The sequence below is a fragment of the Naegleria lovaniensis genome, assembly GCF_003324165.1.
Source record: "Naegleria lovaniensis strain ATCC 30569 chromosome Unknown tig042, whole genome shotgun sequence".
NCBI classification, from domain to species: domain Eukaryota; phylum Heterolobosea; class Eutetramitea; order Acrasida; family Naegleriidae; genus Naegleria; species Naegleria lovaniensis.
In genome coordinates this window covers 320,823-336,639 of record NW_025407863.1, presented here as the reverse complement: position 1 = coordinate 336,639, position 15,817 = coordinate 320,823, and the positions used below count along the sequence as shown (strand labels likewise).

The window sequence follows — 15,817 nt, the reverse complement described above, 5'->3', positions numbered from 1 at the left end:
CACACAACAACCCATTCACAACATTTTTCAATAAATCACAAAATTCAATAAATCAAGTGTCTACTTGAATTTATATTCTTTCTCAAATGTTCCGTGCTCAACTTGATTCCCTTATTCACATCATCCCTTTTCCTTTGAAATGAAAGCTATTCGAGCGCATGGTATTGTCTGTTCACATACACGTATGTTACAAAATAAATGATCAGAGTTTCTAATATTTGGAAAATGACAATCTAATGATGAACTCCATGAGCCATAGAGCTTGCTCCCACTAATGCAAAGAATAATCCCAATGCATAACTCCTAACCAAGTAGAAGGTGTATCCACGATAAAATCCTCTAATACCTTCTTGTTTCCAAATTTGTTTAAAAGCATCTAAGCCTCCCTTATAAAATACAGGTTCTTCTGTGGAAAACGAGCTCATGAGTCCAGTGTTGCTATTATTGAAACGGAATCCAGCCTGTGTCATCAACCTGCGACTAATTACTAAAAATGGATAATGTACAGTTCCAGCTGTAAGAACCACAGATTGTGACAAGAGCATCATTTGGAAAAAGTTCAATTGTTTCTCAATACCAGTTTTCCGAATAAAATCAAACATGGCAAACTGTACGCCACGATAAAGAGACACTCCTGGCATGGCTGTCCAAAAACCACGGAATAATCCTGAAAAACCTTCACTCCTAACCAGTGATTTCAATGCTGGCCAAACTCCACTAAAATTATCTCGATGAATAATTGGTGAGAGCGAACCTTCAAAGCTCATGGCAGTTTCCTTAATAGGAATCATGTTGGCTTGCATTCGGGCTGAAATAACAGCCATGGGATAAGTGATTGCCAAGCTTGCTAAACCTCCAATACCTCCAGAAAGTAATACTAGTCCCAAGTATTTTTGAATGGATGCTGAAGGATTTTCCTCTCGAGAAAGCATTGGTGACAGAGCGCGTTGGACTTGGTCTCCCACGAACAATTGAAGATATTTTCCAAAAATTCGGCTAGTATTTGAAAAGATCAAAATTCAATCATTGGTCAAAAATTCATATGAGCATTAATATGTAAAAAACAAACATTTTTCATTAATTAAAAAATTGTTAAATAATTAAAAATTAATTTTGAATTATTTGAATCAAATGATTCCAACCATCCATGGAACAAATATATATAGATGGCCACAATGCATATTGGTTTTCATATTTTTTTCTCAAGCACTTACCCATAAATATCAGGCATTAAGCCTCTCCATAAAGTTCGATCTTTTGGTAATTGTTTAATAGCATCAATGGCTCCTCGGAATGGAGTCACAGAACTTCTTGCAATTACCTCTCCCGATGCAGAATACGTAACTTGAGTTACAAGGCTCTTGTAAGCCGATGGTAAAGAATGTTGAGTTTGAAGAATGGTCAAAATACGATCAATAGGATGAAGGAATACACGAGCACCTATAACTTCTGCTGCCATCATGACTCCAAAGATGGATTGTACAGCTCCCGGAGGTATGGATTGTAAGGTTTGAATTGTCTTTTTTTGGTTCTCTGTGAGAGTGATTGGTGTTGGTGGTTGATTGTTGTTTGGTAGAGTTGAGGATAGAGATCGATTTTGAATATCATCCTCACGATGATCATCCTTGTTTCTGGATGGTGATTTTTGGTCGTCCGATGATTGAGAAGACATTTTTTTTCGGATATTGAAATTCTTAAAATGCCCATATTTAGAATTGCATTAATATTGATTGACCAAAAGAACAACACATTGAATAATAAATAATTTACTGAATCCTCTCAAAAGGGTTCAATTGTCTTGTGAATAATCCGTATTAAGACTGGATGAAAGAATGACAGATTTTCTACCATTAAGATTGATAAATTTCTCGATCGTTAAAACACTGTGGTTGACAAATGGGTGAGACTGCAACTCTCGAGCTCCAGGACGTTGTTTCCAATCTTTGGTCCAACATTTGTTAATAAAATCGAGACAAATCGGGCTCAAGTTGTTAGGCTGTGGTATAGGAGGTTTTTCGTCTTGTACCATGTGATACATGGCAGCAACTTGATTAAATTCATTGTAAGGGCGTTTTCCAAACAACAGCTCAAAAATCACACATCCAAGCGACCAAATGTCAGCTGTGAAGCTATAGGGTTGAACTGAAATGACCTCAGGTGCTGTGTAGTGGGGAGTGCCTACTGTGGACGTTCGAATAGCTTCAAGATTTAGTAATTGTGCACTCACACCAAAATCAGTAATTTTAACACAGCCTTTTCCGCTGATTAAAATATTTCCAGGTTTCAAATCACGATGAATGATTCTCTTACTATGCAAATATTCGAGACCCATTAGAACTTGAGAGACAATGGCGCTTACTGTGGACTCATCGAGGGGACCATTGTTTTTCACATATTGTTCAAGAGTTCCTCCGTCTACATATTCCAAAACAATGCTATACTCTTTCATTTTGGGGCTATATTTGCATCCAATATATTGCACCAAGTATGGATGATAGAGTTGCTTCAAAATATCAACTTCCAACTTGATAAACTTTTTTGAAAATCTGCCTGCCTTAACGCTTAGCTTCTTAATGGCCACTGGGTCTTGGTATTGGTAATATAGTTGGGAATGAAACCTTTGAACACTTTTCCGTGAGCTCCAATACCAAGCAATTCATCGAGTTCAATAATAAGCTTCTTGGATCCATCAGGAGGTAGTTGAAACAATTGCTGTTGGTCAGAAGTTATCGTCATGTTAGGATCCTCTTCAATAATGTCATTGTCATGTCTCGTGTTTGTAGGAGACTCTGGTCTTGATTCATCATTGCGAACCGTTTCTATTGACTTGACAGAATGTTTCTTGTGTTTTTTCTTCTTCTTTTTTGTCTTTTCACTATATTCCACTTCAGAATTCAAATGCTGCAGCAACTGATTAAATTGGAATTTTTGCTTGTCTGCCTCTCCCATGGTTTGTGGTGAGCTCAAATCATCAAACGTAGCCAAAGATTCAGTCATGATTACATCACCATCTTCGGCTCTCTTTGTTTTTTCTTCATCGTTCATGAGAACCATATCATCCTCATCGCTCACCTTCTCGCACACGCTCGTTCTCCTCTTTTGTTGCATCATACCTGCTTCTTTTTTCCAGTCAATGGTGCCGTTTTGCTCCAAGCTTTCTGCAAGGAACGACGATTCATTGAGCAATTGATCTGATGACGTCATGACGGATGAGCCTAAATTGGTGTCTTCAGTAGCGTTAAATGAGGATTGTCGTAATCTGCCGTTTTCATTAGTGACCATTGCAACTTCTCTTGATCGTCGTACAAGGTCAGAAGCAGAAGGCGAGGGGGCTCTGTGGTATACTCCAATCTCTCTTTCGGAAGGTGGTTCCAAAGACGATAATTTTTGAGGCATGTTTTCTTCAACTTCCTTTCCATGGTATCTCGACAAGTTGTTTGCAGAAATTACCCTTGATTCTCTTACATTAACCTTCATCACAAAATTTTCGTCAACAGTAGTACGTAATGCATCTGAAGATGAAGGTGTGAAATCAAAGCTCATCCCAGCATTACGTTTCGGTGAGAGGCGCGGCAAAACTTTGTATTGCTCGTGCTCTTTTTTAGGTACAGAAATGCTTGGTGTTAGAATGAGGGGTGTCATGCCTGGTTGTTGTTTAGCTTGCAACAATGATGGCTTTGTCAGAGCGACTTTGGCCTCTTTTCTAGAGGCATCTACAATTGCTTTCAATAATTTTCTGGAATCGACTTGGTTCAATGTTTCATTGGAGAGGTCAGAAAATGTCGAAGTTAAAAAGAATCCATCTTCATCTTGAGGCTCCAAATCATTAATTATAACAATTTCAAAATCGTCATCACCTTCACCATCATCCTTTTCACTCTCGGAGGTACTTTCTGACTCATATTCATCACCTTCAGAGTCAGAAAATATCGAGTCATCTGATGAAGAAGTTAGCTCTGAAAACGATTTCGGCGATGTTGATGCTTGAGCAGATCTTTTTGGAGTGGTGGCAGGCGACCATCGTTGTTTCCATCTTGAAATTTCTGCAGTGAGCTTTTCTTTTTCAACGACCTTATCTTCTTCAGATTTGATCTTATCAGATCTTGAGAACAGGTTTTCAAGAAGAGATGAGGCCACTTCATGAGGGTCCACTCTTTCAACAGCTTTGACGAACTTGGTGGACATTTCTGGGTTTAAACGCTGCTTGAATCTTCTATATTCATCATCGAAACGTTTAATTTCCACTTCTTCTTCCTCTTTTGACATTTCAACATTTGAGAAACCCTCCTCAGCTAAACTACTTCGTCTTAATGCGACATAGGAGTCCCTTTCACTTTTATAGTCACTCCATCCAGATAGTCCGTTCTTTAGAATTTTTCGATAGTAATTTAGACGTTTGATTCGCTTTTCCATCTTCTCAACTTCGAAATTGTTAATCTCATCCATTGCAGGATGATTATTTTGGAAATGATAAAGATTTTTAAAGCTATTTTTCTTTCCACTCTCTGTTCTCTTTAGCATGACAACTCTATTACTGAGCGTTTTGAGTTCATTAACAACATCTGTGTATGTCAATTCCTGATCAGATGTTTGTTGATACTTGATTTTCTTATTGGAAGTATCGAAACCATTAGGGAAAATGTCTACCAATGCAATTTCTTTCAGTTGCTCCTTAGTCATTGGCTCATTATTAACTTGTTGTGGCTTGTCGTCTAATTGTGAAACAGTTTTCTTGGATATAATAAGAGGAGTTTTTGTTTTAGCTGGAGAGAGGATTGTTGAAGAAGCCGAATTTTGTACATGAGTTGGAGTTTGTGGAGACGTGGAAGAAATGTCCTCTGAAAAATGTCGAATAGTGTGAGGTACAAGATCTGATGATGGACGTGTGGTAATTATTTGGTGGTCTGATTGTGTTGGGGCTATTTCTTCATCATGCAAAGATGTGTTGGTAGTAATTGGAGCTGTGATGTCACTTGTGGTATCATTCTCTATTGAGGGAGTTAAAGGAACTTTGAGAGAACGTTTTCCATGAAGAGGATGGAGGACAGGCTGGGGCGATTTGGTGGAAGGAGATGCTTTCTTAACTTTGAACTGAGTCAGCATATTAATTTCCTGAACTGATAACGGTGACGATGATTTTTTAATTTGGGAAGGAGTTCTAGATGAATTTGAAATAGGTAGTTGTACAGGTTGTGGTGTTGTGGCTTCTTGTTGTTGTGTCGACAATATATCTGACTTCCCATACACCGTTGATTTTTTAAGGGAAGTCGGTCGTACCGAGGGAAGTTTATGGTCGGTCGAGGGTGAGGAAATAACAGGGAGACTGTCAGGTGTTGAGGAGTTGTTAGTTGTTGTGAGCTGATTGTCGAAAGGATGAGGTGAGCGTGTAATGGAGCTTCGTCTGCTTTGTGAGCTTCGTGTACCACCTTCTCTTGTAACTGATCGTTCGGTGGCAGTATTAAGCGGTGTAGACGCAACAAACGATTCATCTTCTTTTTGTTGATGGTCTGTGGAGTGGTTGCTGCAAACTGAGGCAGGACGAGACACACTCGACACGGTATCTACCATTTCATATAATGTCGGGGAGGGAGTTTTATAAGCAGACGATGAGGATGTAGATATGGGCGTGAGGGAAGTAAATTTGTTGACAGAGGCTATGGACTGCCTAAGTGAAGAGGAACCATTGCTGATGGAAGGAAATGACGTGTTACTTGATTTTCTGGTGAGTAAAGAGGCCTTTGGTGATATGTTGTTGGATGTCGAAGCATTGGCAATATTAATTAGGGAGGAGCTTAATTGCCTTGAGCTTCTCATGTTGTTGACATTGGTATTTTGTGAAGATTGTAGTTGTTGAAGAGCTGTTGTCTGTGATGTTTTTCGGGAAACAACCTCATCTTCCCAAACCGTTTCATCTTCGTGATCGAAAATGTCTTGATTCTCCTCTTTGACGTTACTCTTTCGCCCATCAACCAAATCGAATGTAGCAGACGAAGGCCGTAATTCAGATTTCAGATCCAAATCGAAGGAGGAAATGTTGTTGAGGGTTATTTTCTTTTGCTGACCATGATGAGACGGGGTGGTATTGTTGTTGACGTTGCTAATACTAGTACCAACTAAAACCACATTGTTTGTGCTTGGAAGAGGGCTTGTGTCAGTAACATTTGTATCTCTCGTGAGAATTGAGGGTATGTTATTGGGATTGTTGATTCTGAGAGGGTTTTTTCGGACAGCAGTCATTTGGTGATTTTGCCGGTGGCCCTTCTTGATGAGCGTTTGCCCCAGCATTTTCCACTCCCAATGAAAAAGTATTGTTGTTGTTGTTGATAATATATTTTGGAGATGTTCAATTTTACAATTCTGGTTGATGATCTGTTGTTGATTACGGCATCATCGGAATCACCACAAAATTGAGTTCAACAATAATAATTCACCTCCTTGATGGTTGAGTGATGATAAAGAACAATGATAAGAAGAACACTCGACTTGTTTCGTTACGTAAAAGCTCGTTTTGTTATCTCCTCGAGCGAAACTATCAAAAATTTCAAAGGCTTGGCGAGTCTGCTGCTCGTGAGTGGAGCCAAAATTTACAGTGTTTGAAAGACCCACACACTTGCCAACGGCTTTTTTAAATATTTTTTGACCCTTTTTCAAGCAGAGGTGCCTGAATGAAAGATATGAAAACGGAGATGTTGTTCTCTTCAAGACGGGAGATATTCATTGGACCAATTCTCTAAAAACAAATGAATGTCAGACATTAGAATCTTGCTGGCAATGTTTGTTACTATCAACTTACAAAAAAAATAACTGTTACATCATGAGCCGACCAACTGCACAAAATTCATCATCATCATCATCGGGAGGAGGAGGTCTCTTCTCAAGTCTCAAAAGTATGGTGAATGATTTGACTTCAAGCTCTCCACAGCCATCTCAACAACAATCATCCTCTCAGGTCAAACGTCCTACTGGTTCTTCTTCATCATCATCAGCGTCCAATAATTTATTCCCAAGTCTTTCCGTTCTTCAAAATAATTTACCACAAGAAATTCAGCGAGTGAGATCTGTGTTGCAAGGCTCCAATGCGAGCCTTTCTCAATTGGAACAGGGAGAACGAGCTCTTGATGATTTGATTTGTGTATTATCGGGACAATTGGCTGAGTTGTGTGAGTTGAGGAGAGAAAATTCTCAAAAACTCATTCATAGGCTCAAACAAAATGTTTCAACAACATCAGCAAATCAGACTGCCACAACGAATCAATATGTGCCTCCCTCAATTTCACAACAACAATCGCCACAAACGACATCCAAAGTGTCAAACTCACAAACTCAACCACCCACATCCAAGGCTCCACAAAGCACAGTTAACAAGAGCGCAACAACAACACCACAGTCGCCACAACAAGGTGGTTTCGGAACACTGGCAACACGTGGACAAAAAGCACTCACAACATCGTCCACTAAAGCACCATCTCAATCAAATCCATCAACAAATAACACCTCACGAGGAGGACAAGTGGATTCCATTGACTCTATTTTGGTTTGGCAAGAGAACGAAGTGCCTGTGCAATCTGAGTCAATGTCAACCCCTCCCGCTACAAGCAGTAACATTCCTACTGCACAATTATTGGACCCTTTTGAAACTACTGTTACTACCACCACCATGTCACAACCATCAGTTCAAGCTCCTTCTACACCATTCGCTGATTCAGGAATTTATAATGCACCTCCAGGATTGGATTCGCTTCTTCAACCTCCATCCGTCTCCGATATTTTAGGTGGTGATGCTATACAAGACGACTCAAACAAACAACAACAAACAGGAAATGATTTTAATCTGGATCAAATTTTGGGAACCAAGAAACAGGAGGAACCAGTTGGTGAAATGTTAGACTTTTCAAATGAAGGGCAGAAAATTTTCCAATCCAATCAAATCCTTTCAATGTTTGACAAACAGGAGTCGCAAGATCATGTTGTCGGAGCAACCATTGATGTAGAAGTTCAAGATGACACTGGAAAATCCAATCCTTCTGATGATTTTGATTTTTAATTTTGATGTGGAAATTTTGTGTGGAAATATTTATCAATAACACTATAATTACCTTATAATTTAATGATGGAAAATTTATGTACATTATCTAATGTTTGTATGGAACAGCTAGGATTCATCGTCATTGACTTTGGACGTTTCGATAGAATCACTAACGTGACGACATTCCGTTGGAGAAGTCTGTTGTGAACAGTTTACTCGTGACTTCATTCTTCTTATTGGAACACACATACTTTTCTCATTTTCCAATCTAAGTATGGTCTCTTCTCTGTCCCATCTCGTTTTCTCGGATTGTTCTAACAGCATTTTCAATTCTGAAATCATTCTCTCCTTGCAAGCCATACCATGTACGACACTCTTCTCCTTTTTTACAGCTTGTTGCAGTGACTCCTCTAGCTTGACAATTTTCTCCTCCAATTGTTGAATGGTCGTTTGATATTGTCGAACCATTTCAGATTCTTCTTGTTTTTTCCGTTTAGACTTGAATGGTGGCATCCATTTTTCATGCTCGTCCTGTAGCATTTCATTCAATAATTTCAAATGAAGACCTGCCAATGAGCTGTCAGATTTCGAATTGAAATCAGAAATTTCAGTTCGTGCACTTCCAACAATGTTCACTTTGGATTCATCCAGCAAGAGTTTAGACATTTCATTGGCATACTTGTCACCACATGATGATTCATGTTGTTGATTGAGAATCGTATTGAAAGAGAGAATTAATTTAGACAAGGTCCTACTCCGATCATGCCATCGTTCACACCACATTTCTGCCAACTCTTTTTCTTGTTTCATTTCTTGATGTTTTTTAAGGAGTGTCATGTTTTGAAGTTCCAATTGTGTCAGGCGTTGCCTTAATATTGCATTTTCCGCTTGAACATCTCTTGTGGCGTCATTTTGAGCACACAACGAAGCATGAAGAAGGTTATTTTCTCGAACCGATTCACACAATTGTTTTTGAAATTCATGTTCATAATGCTTCTTTTTGGATTGATATTTGTGCTTGGTGCGTTCAAGTTTTCGTTTGAACAGCTCCTTATTTTGATCGAGAGCATATTTCACGAGTGGATCGTTGGGCAATAGAGATTCTAATTGATTTTCAACAGTACCATGCAACCGTGGAGAAGATTCTGATGAAGAGGATGATAAACTTTCCGATATTGAATAATATTGTTGTCGTTGACATGTTGGACGGGAGAGTCGAGTCAACCAATCTTTCCTTAAAGTTGTGGAAGAGTGAGGAAAATAATCAGTATGATGGATGCATGCATTGGATGTCATGATCGGAATCGCTTTGAACGATCGAAATTCTCCCTCATCATCATGATGGATATAATATGACATTTTTTAAACTAACAAAAATTACCGTTCGACTTTGGCGCCAAATGTGTCAGTTCTTAAAGAATTCTCATTACATTTCAAAATCAGAAAACCACAAATGTCCTCTCAAAATGGCAGCTCTGTTTAATGAATTTGCGAACTTTAATGATTATCATTGTTATCACTGGACGATGAGACACCAGCTCTCATCTCAGCCAATCTTTGGAACTTGTAAATCACAATTCCAATTAATGTAATTCCATAACCAATCACACCTAATATTCCAATACGATCTCCAAATACCATCACACTGATCATAATTAATAGTAATTCCTTAAAGATCGACACCACTGTGAGAGTGAGACTTGAGGTTTGTTTGATCAATAAAAATTCTGAAACATTCAAAATAACTCCCAAAAACGAGCCAAAGATGATCATTCCAATAAATTTCAAAATAAACATGAATCGAAGATATTGAATGGAAGTGTTGGTGTCAACAACAACAGTATTGGGAGTTTGTGTAATGTTCACAAAATCATACAAAATTCTCCAACCTTCCAAAATGAGTGCAAATGGTAGAACGGTCAATCCAATGACAGGACTCGAGTAGAAAAAGACTTGAACGGAGGAAATTTCAATTTTTGAAGCTCTAAATTCTTCTCCACTATCTTTGGCATAAAAGTATTCCAAATGTTGCTCTTCTTCAGAATGAATAGTGGCATTGATGGGTGTGTTTGATTCTTGAGCGTTTGATTCTTGAAGTGGTTGATTGTTACTTTCTAACAGCAATGTGTTTCCTTCTGTTTCGTGTTCTTCATCTGAATTTTCTTCTTGTTGGTTATTTTCATTTCCAACTTCGTCACTACTCAATCTCGTATACAGAACTTGAGTATTATTATGATGTAAAATATATTGAGCAAATACCAAACGAATGGCAGCAAATATCACAGCTACAATTACCAAAATAAATCCAAAAATATCAAAATGTATAGAACCTCTCGAAGTCATTCCAATTCCAACTGAAATTAACACAATCGATGCGATGAGTATCAATTTCACCTTTTCTAATTTGAAAATAAACGAAATGATCATTACAAATACTGGAATGGATGACTTTAACATGGTATACAATGACACGGTAATGTATTTCAAACTCAATGTCGAACATCCAAAATCAAATCCTGTCAACACTCCAAACGGAGCCAAAGTTTTAAATGTTTTCCAATTAAATAAGTGTCCAAATATTTCTCTCCAATTGGGTATGATCGTTTTATGAATCGAATGGGTTGAGATGTTTCTTTTCGAATAAACCACACTCTCCAATCGTTTCTTAATCAAAAACCATGAAATCACTCCACAAATGAAACAATTGACAAACATTTGTAAACTCAAAAACATTAACGGATATCTCAATCCACTATACGAGACTGTATATTTAATAAAGAGAGTGAGTAAAATACTTGCTAAAAAGTATTGTAATGTATATTGTATAGAAAGTAATAGAGAATGATAGGATGAAATGAAATTTGATAAGAACGAATTGGAGGATTGTTGTTGATCATGTTGTTGATTATTGGTAGAGATGGTGGTTAATGGACTGAGATCAAAATCAGAATGAGCATTGGAAATGGAATCACTCATTGTTTCTCGTTCATGTATTGGTTGTTCTTGTTGTTCTGTTGTTCTTGTTGATCATTGAGTTCAATTTCTTCATTCCGAGAAGACTGAAATATTGATGATGAATTGAGATCATCATCATGGGATGTTTTTTTTTGGTGGTTGGTTTGATTCAAAATTGGAACATGGGCAAGTTCCAATAATTCTTCATGATGATGATCAGGAGGTTGTTGTAGATTCATGAATTTTTTTTTAAATATTTTTTGTAATAATCATAATTCTTGCCAAAACACTCTTTCAAATGTTTTTAATATAAAAATTCAAATGAAAGGAAAATCAATGACATTCTGTGAACACATTTAAAATTGATTCAACTTTTTGGCAGCAAATGCAGGTAAATTAAATGCAGCACGATGCAACTGTGGAGTATAATACTTCAAACTGTCACGTGTCTTTTCATCCAATTGATTGAACCAACTCTCAATACGACGTGGCTCACGAGAATCCACTCCCGATTGCATTTGACATACCAAATATCCCAAAATTCCTCCTGGATAAGTTGGAGTGGAAGACCATGCATAATTCACATTTCCGAACACCTTTTCCAAGTTTTCCTTCATTTGTGCAATTAAATCCAAATGGAGCCACAAAGTTTCGGATTGTTGTGAAAAAACTCCATTTTCTACCAATGCTTCTTTGCAGGTTTCGAAAAACTCCTTCGAAAAGAGGAATTCTGCAAGACCTACTGGATCGGAACAATCGTTAATCACAACATCGAAATACTTTTTGTGTTGACGCAAATATTCAGCTCCGTCGGCGTTGATGATTTTCACACGAGGATCGGAAAGACCACAACTCATGGTTGGGAGAAATTGTTTGGCAGCATTGATGACATCGACGTCGATTTCGCACAAGACAACTTCTTCGACGCTTGGATGCTTGAGGACTTCACGGACACAACCACCGTCGCCACCACCAATGATACAGACACGCTTTGGTTCGTGGTCGAGAGTGACAAGTGGCAAGTGACAGGCCATTTCTTGATAACTATTGGAAGAGTGAGTAGTGGTATGATTGATTATTCACACGAACATTCGAAAATGAAACATTGGTTATGATGTCAATTTTCCAAATTTAGAAATCAATTCACACTTACCTGCATTCATCCTTCTCAGTAGCTTGAATAGCTCCATCCAAAACCAACACATTTCCATAAGACTCGGATTCAAAAACCAAAATATCTTGGAATTTTGATTTTTCGTGATACAAGACACGTTTCACTTTGAGATTCTTTGATTCGCCATCCCAAAGGCCATTTGAAATTTCAGTGAACCATCCTTCTTGCCAAGCGTTCATTTAGTAATGACTGTTATAAAACTCAAAGTTGTGTAGAATTGAGTGTGTTGTTTGGAGTGAGTAATTGAATTTGTTTTTTTTCAACAAACAGAAAATATTTTGAGTTGACAACAGGCAAGAAATTTAGGTCTGCCTTTCATGTCCGCATATTATTGAAGATAAAAATTGTCCAATTTATAGTCAACGAAACCTCAATGCCCCTCCGAATTAGTTCATTCGACCAAATGCATTCGAGAGATTCGCAGTGAAAAATTCGCCACAATTTCCCATAGATGCAAATTTTCATTGAAGAGTGTCGGCCTTGTCATTGTAAATTTACAAGTAGTTTTCTCCATTAACCACGTCAATGCATTTCATTCGTATCATTCATTCAAACGATTCATGTATTTACCCTTTGCATCTTCCTTCGTTGAGGCAAAGTTTACAGTAACTGTTTTAAATTGGGTGAGCTTGAGAATAGTTGACGTTGTGGTAAATCAAAGAGGAACAATGAACTAAGGGTTAGTTATTTGGGACGGTTGTTTGAGGAACTCGAAAAAACAAATTTCGTCATAGTTCTGCTTGTTCCAATGTATCTCGAAAGCGAAAGATGATTTCAAAGGATGGAAATGGGAACTGTCAAATGAACAAACATCAAAAAAATGTCATCAACACCACAATCAGCTAGGAAACAACCAGAATTTAAGATCGCCGTTGTTGGTATGTTTCATGATGTTGTTGATCTATGACTCACTTGTAAAAATTAATCATCAAAATGTTGATCATCATCATCGGAATACAGGCGGTGGAGGAGTCGGCAAAAGCGCACTCACCATTCAATTCGTTCAACACTTCTTTCAACCACAATACGATCCCACCATCGAAGATAGTTATCAAGTAAGTTCTCATTATTAATCGTAATATTCATAAAAATTCATTCGTTCTGATCATCTTTAGAAACAAATGAAAGTAGATGAAAAAGTTGTACAATTAGAAATTACAGATACTGCCGGACAAGACGAATTGTAAGTGTTTCTCGGATCAGCATTTGAAATTTTTAAAGGATGGCTCTTTTTCAAAATGTTCGGAAATTACAACATTTTCAATAGTATTGGTATGTCACATCTTTTTCTTTCAACAGTATTACCATTCTCAACATGTTCGTTGCATACTAAATACCACAACAGCATTGAGAGACACGTACATGAGAAGAAACGATGGATTTGTTCTCGTTTTCGATCTCACTGCAAAAACCACATTGGAAGAACTTGTTAATTTTGTCGAAGGTATTAAGCGTGTGAAAGAAGAAGATGAAAAATTCTCAACCATTCCATTCGTATTGGTTGGAAATAAGGTGGATTTAGGGGATCAACGAAAATTCACGAAAAAAGAAGTCTTATCCTTTATGGTGGATCGTTTGGAATTACCTGAGGACACGCCGTATTTTGAATCGAGTGCTAAAAATCGAGTGTTGTGTGATGAACCATTCGAAACCATGGTGAGAAGAATGAGAAAATTACAAAAAACCCAACCAAAAACTAATGAAGGAGGAAATGTACAAAATTCTTCGAATTCTGGTAAAAGTGGATTATTTTCGAGCATGTCTGGAGCATCCGAAAAGGATCATGATTTGCAAACCTTTAAGGAATTACAATAAATTCAATAGTGTTGTATCATAGGTTACGTGTGGCCAATTGTGGCACATGTTTGATATTGAGCAGTTCAGATACCTCAATGGACATGCTATACCCGATCTACGTCATTGGTTGGCTTATTGAATGTACAAATAAACTTGGCTTTGCCAACAATACCCTTCGTGCTGATGACAAGTGCGTTTTTTGGCATGGTATTATTTTCCCATTCACAAAGAACCAAGTACTTGTGAATAGCAATGTCATTAATCCAGTCAATGATATTAAACGAGAAATAACAATCTAAAATGTTTCCGTCCACACAACTTGGTCGTAATGATTCCAATGGACGTTGTTCCTTGTTGTAATTGGTAACAAATCCGTCAATATGGTTCGAATTGTGATCATGAAAAAATTGAATGGTAAATTCTTCTCCTGTGTCCAAGATTACACAATTCCACAAATACTCTTGTAGTGTCTTTGCTGAAAGTTCTTCAAAAGTCTTGTCATATTGCTCATAGTTCAAACGCTGTAATTTCTTTTGCAACAGTTCAGAATCAGTCTTGTCAATTTTGTTATTATTAGCATTTTCAGATGTGAAATATCCAGCCTGTACATGATTTCAATTTCAATTTGATATCATCATCCATAGTTCAACATAATTCAACAAGGTTGACATAAAAACGACATTTCACATGTGTACACTTACTCTACCAGTGAGATCAGACCAAACTCCATGAACAGTAATATCCAAATTACAACCAAGCTTTCCTCGCATATTCTTGGAATAATTTTTTGATAGCGCCCATTTACCTTCTTTTCCTTGAAAATCTTGTCGTTTCTTGAATGATTTATAGGGTAGCTTACGTCCAAGAACGTTCGTAATCAAGTCGCAAGATGGGTACCAAATCTGAACCAAGTTAATATACATTCCAACAGAGATACCAAAATAGTAATATCTTGAAATGTCTGGATCATTGATTTGATCTAACCCAGAACATTTACCTGTAAAAAACTCAACACCAGGAAATCTTGTTTCAATGGCATGATTAATATTGGTTTTCAGTATTGAAAAATCTTGACCATTGAGTGAAAATAGATTGTCTTCTGCCTCTACAGATTTTACAGAGCTAAAACATTCGATATCATTGTGTAGAAGGTATGAATAAGGCTTTGAGACTCTCTTATGTGTTCCTGTATTAAATAGCATCAATCCATATAATTTTCCATCCACTTAACAAAAGCACAATCAGGTTGTACATCATCGTTGTTCACAAAAGGTAATCTACTTGTGGATAATTTCCACTATAATATTTTCAAACCTACCAAATACGTTTCTTAGTAATTTCTTGTAGCTAATGTCTTTAAACGCAACCTTTTGTAAGGCAGTTTTGGTCAATTTAATTTTTCCAAACAAACACGATTTCCAAACAACCTCAAACAATTTCAATTTTTCCAAATATGCAGATTGGCACTTTGGGAGCAACAAATAAAACTTCTCTCTCCAACATTCATTCGCATCCACAATATTCTGATAATATTTGTTCAAAGATAGCAATGAGAGTAAATCTCTAACCGACACGAATGGCAAAAAAGAATGTTGAAAAACTTCGATCGGAATCAAATCTAGGCTCGTACATTCTTTTGAATCATTGATCAAATTAGAATGATGTACAAGTTCATCATGGTCCAATCTCAAGTTTTCTCTTCCAGAATGGCTCACTCTTGAAATTGGAGAACTTTTTGCCCCGATCGTTATTGAATTTTCTTTTTCATCATCACCATCGACACGTTGTTGATTTCCATCACCATTATTTTCTATCCTCATTATTGAAATATTGCAGCTACAATAATCGTTAATGCAATGATGAAC

General features: G+C 37.3%; 9 protein-coding genes across 9 annotated transcripts; 2 read left to right on the top strand and 7 right to left on the bottom strand.

Annotated features, from left to right (window-relative positions):
• Positions 1–233: 233 nt before the first annotated feature.
• C9374_010376 (uncharacterized protein) lies at positions 234–1,672 on the bottom strand (the record flags this gene model as incomplete). Its single annotated transcript, XM_044685913.1, has 2 exons — positions 234–996; positions 1,215–1,672. 2 exons carry the CDS (start codon positions 1,670–1,672, stop codon positions 234–236), a joined length of 1,221 nt encoding a protein of 406 aa, XP_044544176.1.
• Positions 1,673–1,789: 117 nt separating this feature from the next.
• On the bottom strand, positions 1,790–2,449 carry C9374_010375 (uncharacterized protein; the record flags this gene model as incomplete). Its single annotated transcript, XM_044685912.1, has 1 exon — positions 1,790–2,449. The coding sequence occupies one exon, from the start codon at positions 2,447–2,449 to the stop codon at positions 1,790–1,792; it is 660 nt and encodes a 219-aa protein (XP_044544175.1).
• Positions 2,450–2,562: 113 nt separating this feature from the next.
• C9374_010374 (uncharacterized protein) lies at positions 2,563–6,237 on the bottom strand (the record flags this gene model as incomplete). Its single annotated transcript, XM_044685911.1, has 1 exon — positions 2,563–6,237. One exon carries the CDS (start codon positions 6,235–6,237, stop codon positions 2,563–2,565), a length of 3,675 nt encoding a protein of 1,224 aa, XP_044544174.1.
• A 577-nt stretch (positions 6,238–6,814) lies between these two features.
• Positions 6,815–8,044, top strand: C9374_010373 (uncharacterized protein; the record flags this gene model as incomplete). Its single annotated transcript, XM_044685910.1, has 1 exon — positions 6,815–8,044. One exon carries the CDS (start codon positions 6,815–6,817, stop codon positions 8,042–8,044), a length of 1,230 nt encoding a protein of 409 aa, XP_044544173.1.
• Positions 8,045–8,152: 108 nt separating this feature from the next.
• C9374_010372 (uncharacterized protein) lies at positions 8,153–9,385 on the bottom strand (the record flags this gene model as incomplete). Its single annotated transcript, XM_044685909.1, has 1 exon — positions 8,153–9,385. One exon carries the CDS (start codon positions 9,383–9,385, stop codon positions 8,153–8,155), a length of 1,233 nt encoding a protein of 410 aa, XP_044544172.1.
• A 138-nt stretch (positions 9,386–9,523) lies between these two features.
• C9374_010371 (uncharacterized protein) lies at positions 9,524–11,002 on the bottom strand (the record flags this gene model as incomplete). Its single annotated transcript, XM_044685908.1, has 1 exon — positions 9,524–11,002. The coding sequence occupies one exon, from the start codon at positions 11,000–11,002 to the stop codon at positions 9,524–9,526; it is 1,479 nt and encodes a 492-aa protein (XP_044544171.1).
• A 335-nt stretch (positions 11,003–11,337) lies between these two features.
• Positions 11,338–12,334, bottom strand: C9374_010370 (uncharacterized protein; the record flags this gene model as incomplete). The annotated part of the gene is made up of 2 exons (XM_044685907.1): positions 11,338–12,025; positions 12,135–12,334. 2 exons carry the CDS (start codon positions 12,332–12,334, stop codon positions 11,338–11,340), a joined length of 888 nt encoding a protein of 295 aa, XP_044544170.1.
• Positions 12,335–12,975: 641 nt separating this feature from the next.
• Positions 12,976–13,970, top strand: C9374_010369 (uncharacterized protein; the record flags this gene model as incomplete). Its single annotated transcript, XM_044685905.1, has 5 exons — positions 12,976–13,033; positions 13,116–13,210; positions 13,271–13,338; positions 13,423–13,427; positions 13,501–13,970. 5 exons carry the CDS (start codon positions 12,976–12,978, stop codon positions 13,968–13,970), a joined length of 696 nt encoding a protein of 231 aa, XP_044544169.1.
• Positions 13,971–14,056: 86 nt separating this feature from the next.
• Positions 14,057–15,772, bottom strand: C9374_010368 (uncharacterized protein; the record flags this gene model as incomplete). Its single annotated transcript, XM_044685904.1, has 3 exons — positions 14,057–14,554; positions 14,654–15,177; positions 15,271–15,772. 3 exons carry the CDS (start codon positions 15,770–15,772, stop codon positions 14,057–14,059), a joined length of 1,524 nt encoding a protein of 507 aa, XP_044544168.1.
• Positions 15,773–15,817: the final 45 nt, after the last annotated feature.